This window comes from Passer domesticus, chromosome Z (genome assembly GCF_036417665.1).
Source record: "Passer domesticus isolate bPasDom1 chromosome Z, bPasDom1.hap1, whole genome shotgun sequence".
In the NCBI taxonomy this organism is placed as follows: Eukaryota; Metazoa; Chordata; class Aves; order Passeriformes; family Passeridae; genus Passer; species Passer domesticus.
In genome coordinates this window covers 60,894,193-60,907,651 of record NC_087512.1, presented here as the reverse complement: position 1 = coordinate 60,907,651, position 13,459 = coordinate 60,894,193, and the positions used below count along the sequence as shown (strand labels likewise).

At 34.6% G+C, this 13,459-nt stretch overlaps 1 protein-coding gene across 7 annotated transcripts in view; it reads right to left on the bottom strand.

Moving 5' to 3' along the window:
* Positions 1 to 863: 863 nt before the first annotated feature.
* The window catches only part of SLF1 (SMC5-SMC6 complex localization factor 1), a 34,444-nt gene continuing 21,848 nt past the window's right edge, over positions 864 to 13,459 (bottom strand). For 6 of the 7 annotated variants that reach the window (XM_064405533.1, XM_064405537.1, XM_064405538.1 and 3 more), the window contains 7 exons: positions 11,434 to 11,578; positions 9,339 to 9,484; positions 7,260 to 7,426; positions 6,663 to 6,766; positions 4,606 to 4,698; positions 4,046 to 4,228; positions 864 to 1,677 (listed from right to left, as the gene is read on the bottom strand). In XM_064405533.1, the coding sequence (XP_064261603.1) occupies positions 1,181 to 1,677; positions 4,046 to 4,228; positions 4,606 to 4,698; positions 6,663 to 6,766; positions 7,260 to 7,426; positions 9,339 to 9,484; positions 11,434 to 11,578 (1,335 nt within the window). In that variant the 3' untranslated portion in view covers positions 864 to 1,180. Of the gene's footprint in view, positions 2,814 to 4,045; positions 4,229 to 4,605; positions 4,699 to 6,662; positions 6,767 to 7,259; positions 7,427 to 9,338; positions 9,485 to 11,433; positions 11,579 to 13,459 lie in introns of all 7 variants that reach the window. The other variant, XM_064405539.1, reaches the window with a different exon arrangement.

Below are 13,459 nucleotides of genomic sequence, written 5' to 3'. Positions count from 1 at the left end.
TAACTCTTCTGTAACCCAAACTCTCACGAATAATTAGGTAATTCAGCTGCCTTGCCTTCAATACCTTTTAAAGAACAGTATGGGAATTTCTCTTTTCCTTAATTTAAATGTCTGATAGAATATGTAGCATACAATCCTAAATTGTTAGGTTAGGGCATTAGTTTAGAGGGTTTATCATGTGTAGTTTATGTGTACTCACAGAATGGAGAATGAAAGTTTCATATTAAGTGGGGCATAATTTTTAAGGATATCTATTCTTAGTTTCAGAATATGATGTCCAATATATACTTAAACTCTTGTTCTGTCCTTTGTAACTCTGCCAATAACTACATTTCTGCCACTGCTTCCACCTGTATCTTCCTTTGAGGTAGTCCCAGGAGTGATACCAGATCATTACATGCCAGAGTAATGGTTTTATCAAATCACTGCAAGCCAGTATGAGCTGAAGCAGAGCCAAGGACAGCCTTAAGTTTTGCTGAGGATGAATTCAGTTCTTCAAAGCATCATTGACTTGGAAAGCAGCAAGTGGTATGCACTGGAATTTTGCAGATCACCCAAGTCTCCGAGCCAGTCTCCTTCACTGGGTCACTGCACAAATAAATAAGACTACAAGCAACGTAGTGCTGATGAGGAACAATGTTTTCCACATGTCTTTGTGTGACTATTTCTATCAAACAAAGACATGAGAAATGTTAAATATTCATTCTGTAAATATATAGTGCCTTCTCTTTTGAATTTTGCAATTAAATGGCAATTAATATGAAATTAACATGCATATTAATGAATATGCATATACGATGTAAAATAATAAGCAATTAATTTACATAATATATTTTTAAAAAATAATATGAAAACAGAATGAATTTGCTTTTCCATATGTTTTTATTTCATGACATATTTATAACATTACCTTTATAAAAGGATAACAAAATGTGTAGACACAAGCCTTTCTCAGGAAATGAAACAGTCAACTGTTTGGTTTAAGTTCAGGGTCACTGCCTCTGAAAACCAAAGGGATATGGCACAAGGCACTTAAAAAAAAACCAAAACAACAAACTTCCAAGACAGTTTAACTGAGTGTAAATGACACAGCACATTCCTAAGATCACACACATGCAGATCTGTCAGGCAAGTAGAAGGTAGTAATACTCAAGATTCAGCCAAAGTGGTTGTCTGGAATTTAACTGCTAGAAAGATTTAGGCACTGACATGCTTCTACCATAGTTTCCAGAACTGCTAATAAGGCCTTTGCCTGTTCACCAGGGAAGAATAACATGCTTTCAGATATTTCTTGAAGAAACTGTGGTAGCTTTTCAAAAGTTTCTAGCTCTTTAAAATACATGTCTACCACCCAATCTCCAGAAGATGCATTTTTCATCTCAAAGCTATCATAAACCGTTACTGGAAGTACATTTGAACAAGCTGTCGCTCTCAGAGTTACAGTCAGGGGTGTAGACAAATTATAAACAGAACAAAAATTAATCAGCATCTTAGTAAATGAAATCAAACACAATTCTTTCTTCTGATTGCAAAAATCTTGTTCTCTGCATTCATAGAAATTTTCAATGCTCTCTCCTGGATAAACAAGATTCAAAAGTTCTTCCTTTACTGCGACTGACTCAACATAATCCAGTGGCAATTTCTCGTGGGAGTTCCTTTGCTCTAGAAGGACTGGCCCTTCAGGAAAAACACAAACATTAATAACAACAGCACATTTTGTGATGAATTGGCAGCTGAACAAGATTTTTGGGTTGCTTACCGCCAGAAGCCAGGTGTCTGTTTATGTTCCTTTTTTGTACCAATTTATGTTAATAAAACTGATGACTTACACATTTGCAACTCAAGATAGAACCTGTAGAGAGACCCTTTGTAACAATTTCTTTACAAACTTGCATAGAGTATGAAGAAATGTAATATTACTACTTTTGCAAAATTTGTTAAGTACTTTGTAGACCAAGTTATTTGCTGACATTGACTTCAAATTAAAGGCATGTTACTATGATGGTCTTTATTTTACTTTTCTGAATGGTGTGGCCATTCTTATGCCTTATGCTGTGCAGCAAGGTAAAGGTGTGGGGTAGGAATCCAAGCCTTCCCCAACAACTGGGGAAGTTTAAAAGTTTCATCTTAACAGATTTCTGAAACACGAAACATAATTACTCTAATAAACAGATTTAAAGTAAGTAAATGGGACATACATACTTGTTCAGAACTAGTCTGAACAAATAAATCCTTTTGGTATTTCCTGTTTATTAGTACAAGGGACCTATTAATATTTAAAGAGCTTACGTATCTCTTGGGAAGTTTAAGAAAGGCTGCATCGGTAAGAAAAAATGAAAGCTGTTAAGACACTACAAGTATTCTTCAAATATGAACCATCAGGAATCTTCTTACATAAATTTGTATTACTATGCTAAAGTAATGATACCATATATTTCTGAAGAAGTGTTCATGTTGATATTTTAATATATTTAATATATTCACAAAAGGTAAACTCCCACATTTCATATCAGCAATAGATATTTTAATTTTGCTCAGATTAAAGCTGTATCATTATTATTACTGATTATTTAGTATCATTAACTTCTGTGTTCTAAATTATTGAGCTAAGTAAGTTCACACTGAATAGGTAACATGCTTTCTACCATGGGCCTGTCTGTTACTTTACAGGCCATAACTCAAGAGTGTGACAAAGGCAAAGATAAACGTACACACAGCCTCACACTTGCCAGAAAACGTTGATGAATGCAAGTGCAAACAGAGCTCTTCTCCTGTGATAACAAGATCTTCCACTACCTATTCTTCACAACAGCCTAGGAAAAATGCACATCTGTTAGTGCAGTGCCATTTCCAGTTGAGGAGCTGGGCTTACTATAATATTGGCTGTTGCATCACTTCAACTGATAGAACCAAATCCAGGTATTGGCTTGCATGTTAGATACCAAGGTGACATGGCACAGCAGAGATATAAAACACCTGGGGGCAACAGAACTGAGACTCTGTAAACAGAGGTAGAACTACAGAAGGAATGTATTGATTATCATCTGGTGATTGCACAACAGACACAGACACAGCCTTTAGGGGGCAGGAGAAGACTGTAAATACAGAGGGTCATATGCCAAGAATCCATTAAAATTTAGTTTCTCTATGTTAATTAATAGGCTGCATAAATATACTCTTCTGCCTCATGACTAAGCACAGAATGATTTTTACTGAAAAACTCTGGGTTCAGCACATAAAGCACAGTTTACACTGCCACAGTTTACACACTGGGCAGTGGTACAGATATTGCAAACACTCATTTTAATAAATTAATTAAAATAAGGAAGAGTTGCTATCCAAGATGATTCTTTGCAGATATTTGGGGGTTTTTTTACACATGCTGAATTAAATACATTGGTACAGTACATACTTCAAGATACAAATACCCCGTCTCTGAACAAAAAGTATTGTTTAAAACATTGTGTGCTTGCCTAAGGGGAAAAGTATGTTTTTTAGAAACTAAGGCATCCCTCCCACTACTATCCCTAAACAGAAGTTATGATTACAATATCATTACTTTCTTAAACTAATTGCTAACCTAATTGTGTTCAGAGACCATCACATCAATTTTCACAAATGCTGAATAAATTTATGTTTAATATACATGAAAATATAGAGATTTAACCGATCTGGTTTTGTGTTGTGATAAAAATAGATCAAAACAATAGAAAATACTTAGCCTTGATTGGTGACTAGGTAATCTTTTTTTTTTCCATTAGTGGAGAATATAGTTGCAATACATATGGTGTAAAATGCAGGATAAAAACATTACCATATTAGAAAAACGTGGAAATCCTGGTTAATTTCATATTCAGCTGATCAAGATAAGTGTGAAAACAGTATTATTTTCACTGTAAACAAACCAGCTTGGCTTAAAAATGTTCTAAAATATTTAATAATAACTTTGTATTTTAGGAAACTATCAAGAAAAACACTGAGAACTTCATATGGATTCAGAACAGAGGATAATTTCCCTAAACTAGTTTAGCATAAATGCACTCACCCCCATGCTGAAGTAGCAGCTTGCCAATTTCTACATGTCCATTTGACAGTGCATCATGCAAAGGAGTCACCCCATCCACTTGACTGAGCAGGTCTACCTCTGGACAACGCTCCAGAATTTCACGGACACACACTGTGCTACCATGGTTACAGGCTTCATGCAAAGGCGTCCAGCCAGCATAATCTGAATTATAAATCAAGGGAAGTTTTAAAACCGCAGAAGTAGTACTGAAATGTTAATGTCATTCATTAGACAGGAAAACACTTTACTTTTTTAGTACTCTTACAGCTGGAATGGCAGCTTGTGATTTCAAAACAAGAAATTCTGTTGAAAAACATCTGAAAAAGTATAGCATTTTTATAAAAATCAATAGAAAATGTGATGTTAAAATACACTTCTGTTATAAATTCATCTTACCTTAATGTTTGCTGTAAAGTCCTCACTTGGTTATTTAAAAGAGTTTCAGATTGTATAAATACAAACTTGTTACCAAACAGATACTAATATAGTTCTTTATGTGTCTTAATTTCTTAGTTCTGTAAAGAAAATTAATAACTTACCTCTGACATTAATGTCTGTTCCCGGCAAAGAGAGAAGCTGAATCAGTCTCCCCACTTTGTTATTTCTGCAGGCTTTATGCAGGGCTGTCTCTCCTACCATGAAAAATTAATAGATTACACTAGACTAGACAAGATAGCAACTAAAGAAAATAATCAAAGGCTCTGGAACTAGGAGATCTGGTTATGTACCAGAAAACTCAATAATGAGTACGATTTTCCTTTATCCTTTTTAAACATCTTAAAAGAAAAAAAACCCCACGGAGCTTCTGTTCCACCAGAGATCCAGCAATGAAATTGTACTGGAAATGGTTTTTAATGCAGGAATTATCTCCCCTCTAGTTCAAGGTTTAAAGCTTCAATCACACTATAAAAGCACCAAGTGATCACAAAACACCAAAAAATACCGGGTTTTGATGCAATAAAACTTTAGAGTGCAGTTGCCCTCCCTTAAATTTATTCATGAACCTACATTAAGATGTATGGTTCTTTTTACACAGTGTTTATAGCTTAATTCAAATGAATGTTTCTGGCTAAGCACAAGTGCCTCCACACACTCAAGTATAAATCAAAACTTCAAATCTACTAACAGATTGTTTGCTGTTTCTCAATAGGCTCTCTGACTTGGCTACAGTAGAGAAGGAAGGGAGAAAGAGGGAAATTAATAATAATAATACTAATAATAAAATTATTATTAGTAGTAGACCCTGGGGAAAAAAATCCAAACTGTAGTACCATGTACAGCTGAAATAAGTGAAAAATTAAACAGGAAACATCTGAGAGCTGCTGCTTGTATATGTACAGACACCACTAGCTTCTGTGTAATAAAAACTTCAGACACATTCTAAATGCTGTTTTCTTTTCAATAATTGATTAGCTTTGAACAAGAGCCAGAGGAAAATCCTGATACCAGGTGAAAGATGATGAACCAAACATTTTAGAAACTCAAGATATCTTAGGCTAGATCTCTTAGCTTTTATAGTAAGATCTACATTGAACATTTTGTTATATTAATACCTTTACTATATAAATCTATCAGCTCTGTGCCCATTCTTTCAACAGAAGACACTGCTTATAATTTTAGCAGGGGAGAATAGAAAAAAAAGCAGGATTGGTTTGTTTGGTTCCACTTCCCTCCCCCTCCCCTCCAAGTCCTTCAGCTCATTTTTCTTTGTAGAAATCAGATGTAATAATTCACATCAACTTTACTTGCAAAAGCAATAAAAACAAAGGGAACAAATTTAAAAAATGTATGGTCTGTCTCTGTTGCTGAAGTTCTTTTAAATCTTTAAAGGGGGTGAGGTCTTCTTTTGTTTGTGATACAATTCTGTTTTTAATTTTTTGAACAATTCCAGCTTGCTTTTGCCATTTTTTTTGAGCCTTCTCCTGGGTGTCATATTAATAGAGTTGTAGGTGAATTTCTGATAATGAAGATGAAAAAATCGTTCCAGCAAGCAATTCTGTAGTAAAGGAAACCTCATGCAAAGTACAATTATTAAACTTGTGTAGTAGACAGGAACTGAATGAATTACTGTAGTGCTGTTTTATTCCTTAGGTACATGAGTTCCAGTATAGTTAAAACAAAAGCCAAGTGCATTTCATAGTCTGGGATGAATGTCTGGAAGAAAACAGTCCATATGCTTAAAACAGCTATTTAACATAGCATACTCTTCAGTCTTTATTCACAAAATGTTTAGGACTCACAGAGATGAAGACTGAATTATACTTGCAAATCAGAACACGTTGATCCTACCAAGCACAGGTTGAGGTGGATTAGCACAGTAAGGCAGGTAAGACTGGAACGAGCTCACACAAATTGTACACTGTATTTAATGTATGAAAGGAGGAGGGTAATGAAGAAGGCAAATTTATTTTACCATATATACAAATTCCTCTTTTTAAACAGACATTGCAAAAGAGAAACGTGGACCATAAGAAAATAATTATTGGGCATAAGCCATTGTTTTAGTCCAGCATTCATCAGGACAAGTTTTTTAAACATATAACTATAAACTCTCGCCACTTTAAACTTCTTATCATAAATTAGACAAGTAGAATACCTTTAATATTTCTCTTGTGTGCCTCTTCAACAAAAAAATAACTCTCTTTGGTGTGTGCAGTCTGGACTTCTGGTTTTTCTCTAAGCTTATTAAAGATTAAGTCACTGAAAAGAAAGCAAAGGGGACACATTTTAAATCACTATTTAATAATTAATGTATATGTACTTAATGGTTTTAAATGTGTACATACAGGATATTCAGATTTATCCACTGCAGCATCATTTTAGAAATGTCTTAATTACATAATTTCTATGACATTTAATTATAACTGTATTTAAAACAGAAATTAAATAGGATTGCCCATTTTTAAACTATCTTTAAAGGTAATTCTGTGAACAGTGAACTTCTGTATATACCCTATAAATTTAATATTAGACAAATAAAACTACATCAGTCTGCATATACACTGAAATTGATGATCAAAGAGAAAAGGGGAAACCCCAGCCCAGAGGTGTTACAGGCTTACAATGGAGCTTTCTGTCAGTTAAAGTAATTTGTAGACAACAAAACAGGTCACATAAAGTTCAAGAAATGTGTCAGGTCAGAAGCTGTCCCCCAAAGCAGAATAAAACTGGTGATGTTATAGGTATTACTTACGGTAGATCAGGCAGCACTTTGACTTGGTTCTGCTTATCGCCATTTAGCATCTGTAATGTCCTTTGAGACTCAGGGCATGGCTGTTGCCCTATTTTCTTTTTCTTTGCTTTGTGTATCTCTGTCTCACGCATCCCTATCTCTCGCAAAGCGGGTGAATAGGAACAGACCTGTTGCAAAAGTAACATTTGATAAATTAAGAAATTTTCTTTTGTTACACTTACTGCAAAACAGTCATCTATATCCACATGTATCCATCTATATTCTTGATCCCTGAATGATTGTACACTTAGATTGTTTCAGTTTGTCTTTTGCATTCCTTTTTGATGATTTTGTAATTCACTCTACATTGGCCTCAGTGAGTGGCTTGTGTATGAGATAGAAAATGGGAAATTCTAGGCCTCTCTCAGATTTCTGGCAGTTGAGAAAATCTGGATCTCTTTAGCTAGACCTAAGAGTTGAGTACAGCTAACTGACTTCCATATACTAAAACAAAATATTTACAGACTTCCTGCTCCCAAACCAGGGAGCAATTTGGTTAGACAGACTCATTCCACTCTTTGATCTCTTCTGAGATGAGGGGTTGGATTAAGTCTTTGAGCATCACAAAGGCAGTAAGCAAGTTATCCCTTAGGTGCTCTCTATTAGGACAGCCTTGGCTGTTGTAGATGTTAGCTTCTTTGCAGTAACACAGAGCTTCAAACCCCCTACACTGGTCATTTAAAAAAGTCATCAAGTATCTGCAGTATCTTAAAAAGCATAAGAATAAAGGCCAGTAAGGAGGATTAATCAAACACACAACAATTATATTTGAAGAAAGGTATTAAGGAAGGCTTTGAGTATTTAGCAGTTAACTGTAGACCTTGCGAGCAGTATACTGTAGGTGAGGAACACCTTACTTGCACCTTCACTGCACATTTGATACCAGGGAGTTGTTGAACTCAGAGAAAAGCCAAGCTGATAAAATGCTGTATGAGAAGAACTGGCAAAACTGGAAATTTTTTACCATATGGAATGAGAAAGAAGACTTAGTCATACTAAGGAAAACAACAAAAGCACATAGACTTGTTTTAAGCACTATAACAATTTTTAAGTAGTTGCAGAGAGTGATCAGTAGTCACGTTGATACTGAAAGTAGCAATTCTGCTTTATATGTGGCAATATACATGAAATATTAGTATGCAGTTGGTTTATGTTATGAATTCTGACAGTCTTTTGTTCAACCTCTGTTTAAACGTGCTGTATTAACAAACAATGACCTCTCTTCACAATAAATTCCTGCAGAATTTATGAAAACTTATGTATGGGAAATGTACAAAGGTATAGATTTGATTTTTGTGACTCTATCTGTAGAATAGTAGAACACAGACAAACAGCTATGGATTCCCTATTCTGTTTAGTCATTAGTATTAAAATTACTGAAATGAGACTCTAAATTAGGGCATGACATCACTGTGTGATTGCCCTGATTTGCCTGCATTCTGCCAGCAGTCATGGCTTTGAGAATTTATTTTCCAGAAATTCTCAAAAGATTCTTTGAGAATTTATTTTACCATGTTTTTCCTCAACAACTACCACTAATTGTGATTTGAAGGCAGACAAAGGTTTGTGAGTAGGAGAAAGTTTCTAAGAGGAGAAATTCACAGGAATACACTGTGGTTCAAAATCATAAAATCTTCTATGTAACAAATGCCTGGACCTATCTCTTCAAAAACGCTGAAGGAAAAGGTAGCTGAGAAAAATCACACTATATCTGGCATTCTGCTTAAGTACAAATGTGATGCTGCAATCATTATATCAGGGATTATTTTTAAAAGCTTTCACTGTTGTTGCATTTTTTCACTTTCATGATAACTGCATGTAAACAGATACCAGATTGACAAATTCTCTATCAAGAAAAATCTTAGTATTGTTCTGGACCCAGATCTCAGGCAAAGAGATATTCAAATGTATGGAACACATGGAAAGACAATGCAGGCAACAAGCATGACCTTAGACCACAAAGAGAAGATATACTTCAAGACTTTTATGAATCTATTTGTAAAATACTGAAGTGTGGTAAGTTTTGAAGGAGTTACTTACTATTTTCTGAAGAGAAAGAGGTTCTGTAGAAACAGCAATATTCCTCTGTAAACACATTTGTTTGAAAATTGCTTCTGCAACAAACAGTTGAAGCCAGTCGGATGGTATGGCGCAAATAAACATTTTTAATTGACATACAGAAAAATCTGGATAAAAGCAATTGGAAAAAAATAAAGTAAGCCTAAAAATGAAAATACAGAAATCTGCATACCTACTTATTGAGAAGACAGATCAACCAGGCTTTTTGCTCTTATTGCAGATTCAGAAGCTTATTCTCCATAAGAAGTACTAAAATTCTTCCCATTAAAATAGATTTTAACCATCATCTGCTAAGATGACGGGATACTGAATGTTAAACATATTTTAGAAGACAAAGCATCACTTTTTGTGTGAAACTTTTTAAAATGCTCTTAATACAATAAATCTCGAAGAGACACAAGTTCATGTAACAGTTATAACACATGAACAAGAAATCTGCAAATAATGCAGGTGACCTACAGGTTCTACATTGAAAGACACCATAGGCAAACTGCAACCCTATTCAGATGTACCAAATAGCTTATACTATTTAAAAAAATGCCCCACACAGTGGCAGAGAAACTTACATATCCATGCAACATATATCGGTATGTACCAGGCATAATACTGACCTACCTTGTTTTGGAAAAGAAGACCGGAAGACTGATTTTTTCTTACAGTGGTAAGAATTTGTATTTTGATTCTACGAAAATAATATTGTCAAAATAACAACTGAAATGGTTGGAAAGTAAGACCTGCAGTAAGGAAGGAAATCTTTACTGTATAGAGGGAATCTTCTGTTTTATTAAGAAATGCTCATAAATTAACTGATCTGTAGACTCAATCAAAACAGAAACCCAAGTTTGAGAATACAGATGTTTGCTACTCTGAGTATAACTGCATTTAGGAAAACTCACAACAGTTTTGTTTTGAGTGCTGTGGATTGTACCAAGTGGCCCAGGTCAGACAATCTCTATAAACAGACTGAATCCTGTTCTTGTTTTCCCTTCTGTATTCAGTATTTATCCAAGAGTATCCCTATTATATGACAGCTATAAAATCCTTTGAAGTGGTACATATTAAAAGCTCCATTGATTTAAACAGCATAAAGTTCAAACTGATTTGGCCTTCTAAGAACTAAGTCAGTGTATAAAAGTTCTCATAATTTGCTTTCTGTAAGACTGGAGTAGAACAAATTGTCCAGAGATTAAGATTTTAGTGTAATTTCTTTTCATGATGGTTCTTCCCAAGTGTCCAGGTAGAAGGCAGATACAATTTAAATGAAGCTTACATATACCTGTTACCACAGAAAATGATGACTGGAAAAGGAGTCAGGGGAAACTTTGGTGGGAATTAATTTTGAAAATAAATTAAAATAATACTTTCTTGAGATAATTTTGTCTTCCAACCTCCTCAACTCCTTGCTGCTAAAAGTACAGACACCTCAACTGACATTTCGTATTAAATGATAATGGCTATTTGAGTCATAATGTTTCTGTTTACCTAGTCAATTTAATGAGGAAGAACTACAGTAATTAATGGGACTCAATGGAATTTTCTCCCCTTCCCTCCATTAAGTCCAAGGATTTGGAGGGAGACATTGAAATATTTCATTTGAAGTTGTAGGAGTCACACAATTCAGTGTAGGTTTTAGACTTAAAACTGAAGTGTCTTTAGCAATCTATTGATTTTCTGGAGTGACAAGATTTGCCCGAGTTGAGTAAGGTGCCTCTGATTGCTTGTCTGAATTTAAGTTTTATTATGATATGCTTAAATCTTCTCCTAAACTGACAAGAGAGCTCAAAAGATTTTTTTTTTCCTTCCTCAGACTGTGTGGTCTTGCTTTCACATCAACACTTAGACATTTATTTACAGCGATTTTATTAAGAAAACCATTCCATTTGATCTTTGCTTGACACTGACAGACACATACAGAATAAATCCTGGGTACGTACACACCGTGCAGTGCACAGCTGCAAAAAGGGTAAAAAACAATTTGAAACTATAAACCAAGGATTTTAATTAGGACTTAGTGTATCTGATGAGAAGACTTTTGAGAGGCCTTGCAAACACTTACCATCACATGAAATGGCAAGGTAATGCGCCAAATCAGGCACTTGATGAAACATATTCCTGTCCATAAGCAAACCTGAGATGATCCAATAGTCCACTACAGTTCCAAGAATTGCATTTAATAGACCAGCAACTTCATTTCTGAAAGTCTAAATGGAAAAAAGCATAGGTGCATCTATTGATCTGTAATATATAAGAAATTCACAGATAGTGTACTAGAAATAACATAGAAAACTTTAGATAAAAGCTCACTCTACTGCTATGTTACTCCTTCATTGGCCTTTCTTCTGCTCAAAAGCTAACTATTGCAGCCAGATCACCAAAATTAGTGTCACTGATTCCACATCAATTAAGATTTGGTACTGGAGAAAAACAGGTTCTATGAAAACATCACCTAAAACTATATGCAAAATGCTGTCAAAACTTATAATTGCAATGTGATTTATTTTTAAATTAGGTTTTGTTTAACCATAAGATTGCAAGTACTGCACTTATTCCAGTTAATCTTGCATTTAATTTGACAATTGCAGGGATCTTTTTCTCCCTGCTCTATCAGCATTGTCTTTTTTGGAAGATTTCATCATGAAATAAAGCTCTTTTTGTGACGATGTATGTCTGTGCCAAAAGGATGCTAAGTGTTAGTTTCCTCCACAGAAGAAATTCTGGCAGTCACTTTGCAAAAGCTAACTTTCTTCAGCTATCAAAAAATTCAAAGAGATGAGCAGCTACAAATTTAGGAAAAAAGCCATCCTTCTGAATATTAGCCCTATAATTTTCTATTTTGAACAGTCACACACACACACAAAAAAAAAAGAGAGATGTATATCTATATCTATCCTTATGTTTCCCTTCCAACTCAGCTTATTCAGTGATCCTGTGAAAATGGTAATGAACAAGTAAAGAAAGCTGGTGTATTTTCTTCAAGAGGCATCAAGACAATACACAGGAATTTAGCTATCCAGATACCACCATGAGAATGCATTTATAGATGAATGATCTATTGATAGTAAATCATTAGATTGATGAATGCATTTATACACCCATATGAGAACTTAATCAATACTGGTTAGGTAAAGCAGTATTTGTAATGTTTGAGTTAGTCTTTGCAAGGTCACATCTATCTACATACCCTCCCGAGCCACAGGAGAAATACTTCATAAAATTACTCTGAAATACGTTATTCATCTGACCACATGTACCATGACATGTTTTGAAAGCACAGCTTGGAGAAAAGCACAGGCACCATAGCAGGAACATATGAAATTAATCTGACCTAGGGCTCTACCAGAGAATTACTACTGTTACACCAGAGCACAAATTGATATATGGCATCTTGTGAAAAATTATGAGTACTTGAAACTGAACAATTTTGTGTAAGAGACAAACCAGACTCAATGGGTACACACTACAGTCAATGATTTTTCTGATACTCCTTTGAGAACAAAATATGTTCAAGGTTGGTTTAAAATAATTTACTAGGATTCCTTAGGAGCTGAAAAGCACCAAAACCAGTTTGAGCATCAAACAGACGTACCTATGAACAACGGAGACGGTGACACAGATGATAATAAAAACGTTATAAAGCAATTTGTTGAAAACTACACAAATACCGTCACTACAGTTAAGTTACTCAACACTCAACAGAAAAGGAATAAACACAACTACAAATAAACATGATGTGTGATGGAAGCATTATCTCCATCACTCAAGATTTTTAAGAACTGGCCAGACAAAATCTGTTACAAATGTCATCTCCAAGATTGCTTCCAGGCCTACTTCCTCTTGCTTTCTCAATCTCTACTTGATTTGGTTTGCTCCTTCCTTTACTATGTAATAATACTTTATTATAGATGAACTGTGAAATCTCATAATTTAAAAAAAAACCCTGAGAACACAGATACGGCATGCCAAAACCCTGAAAGTATAATTTTTAAACTAAAGTTTAAATATTTAAAAATGTACATTTACACTATCTTCTGAGGATTCAGGAACAGAAGCTGAAAAAAATTTAAAATATCTGAATGCATTTA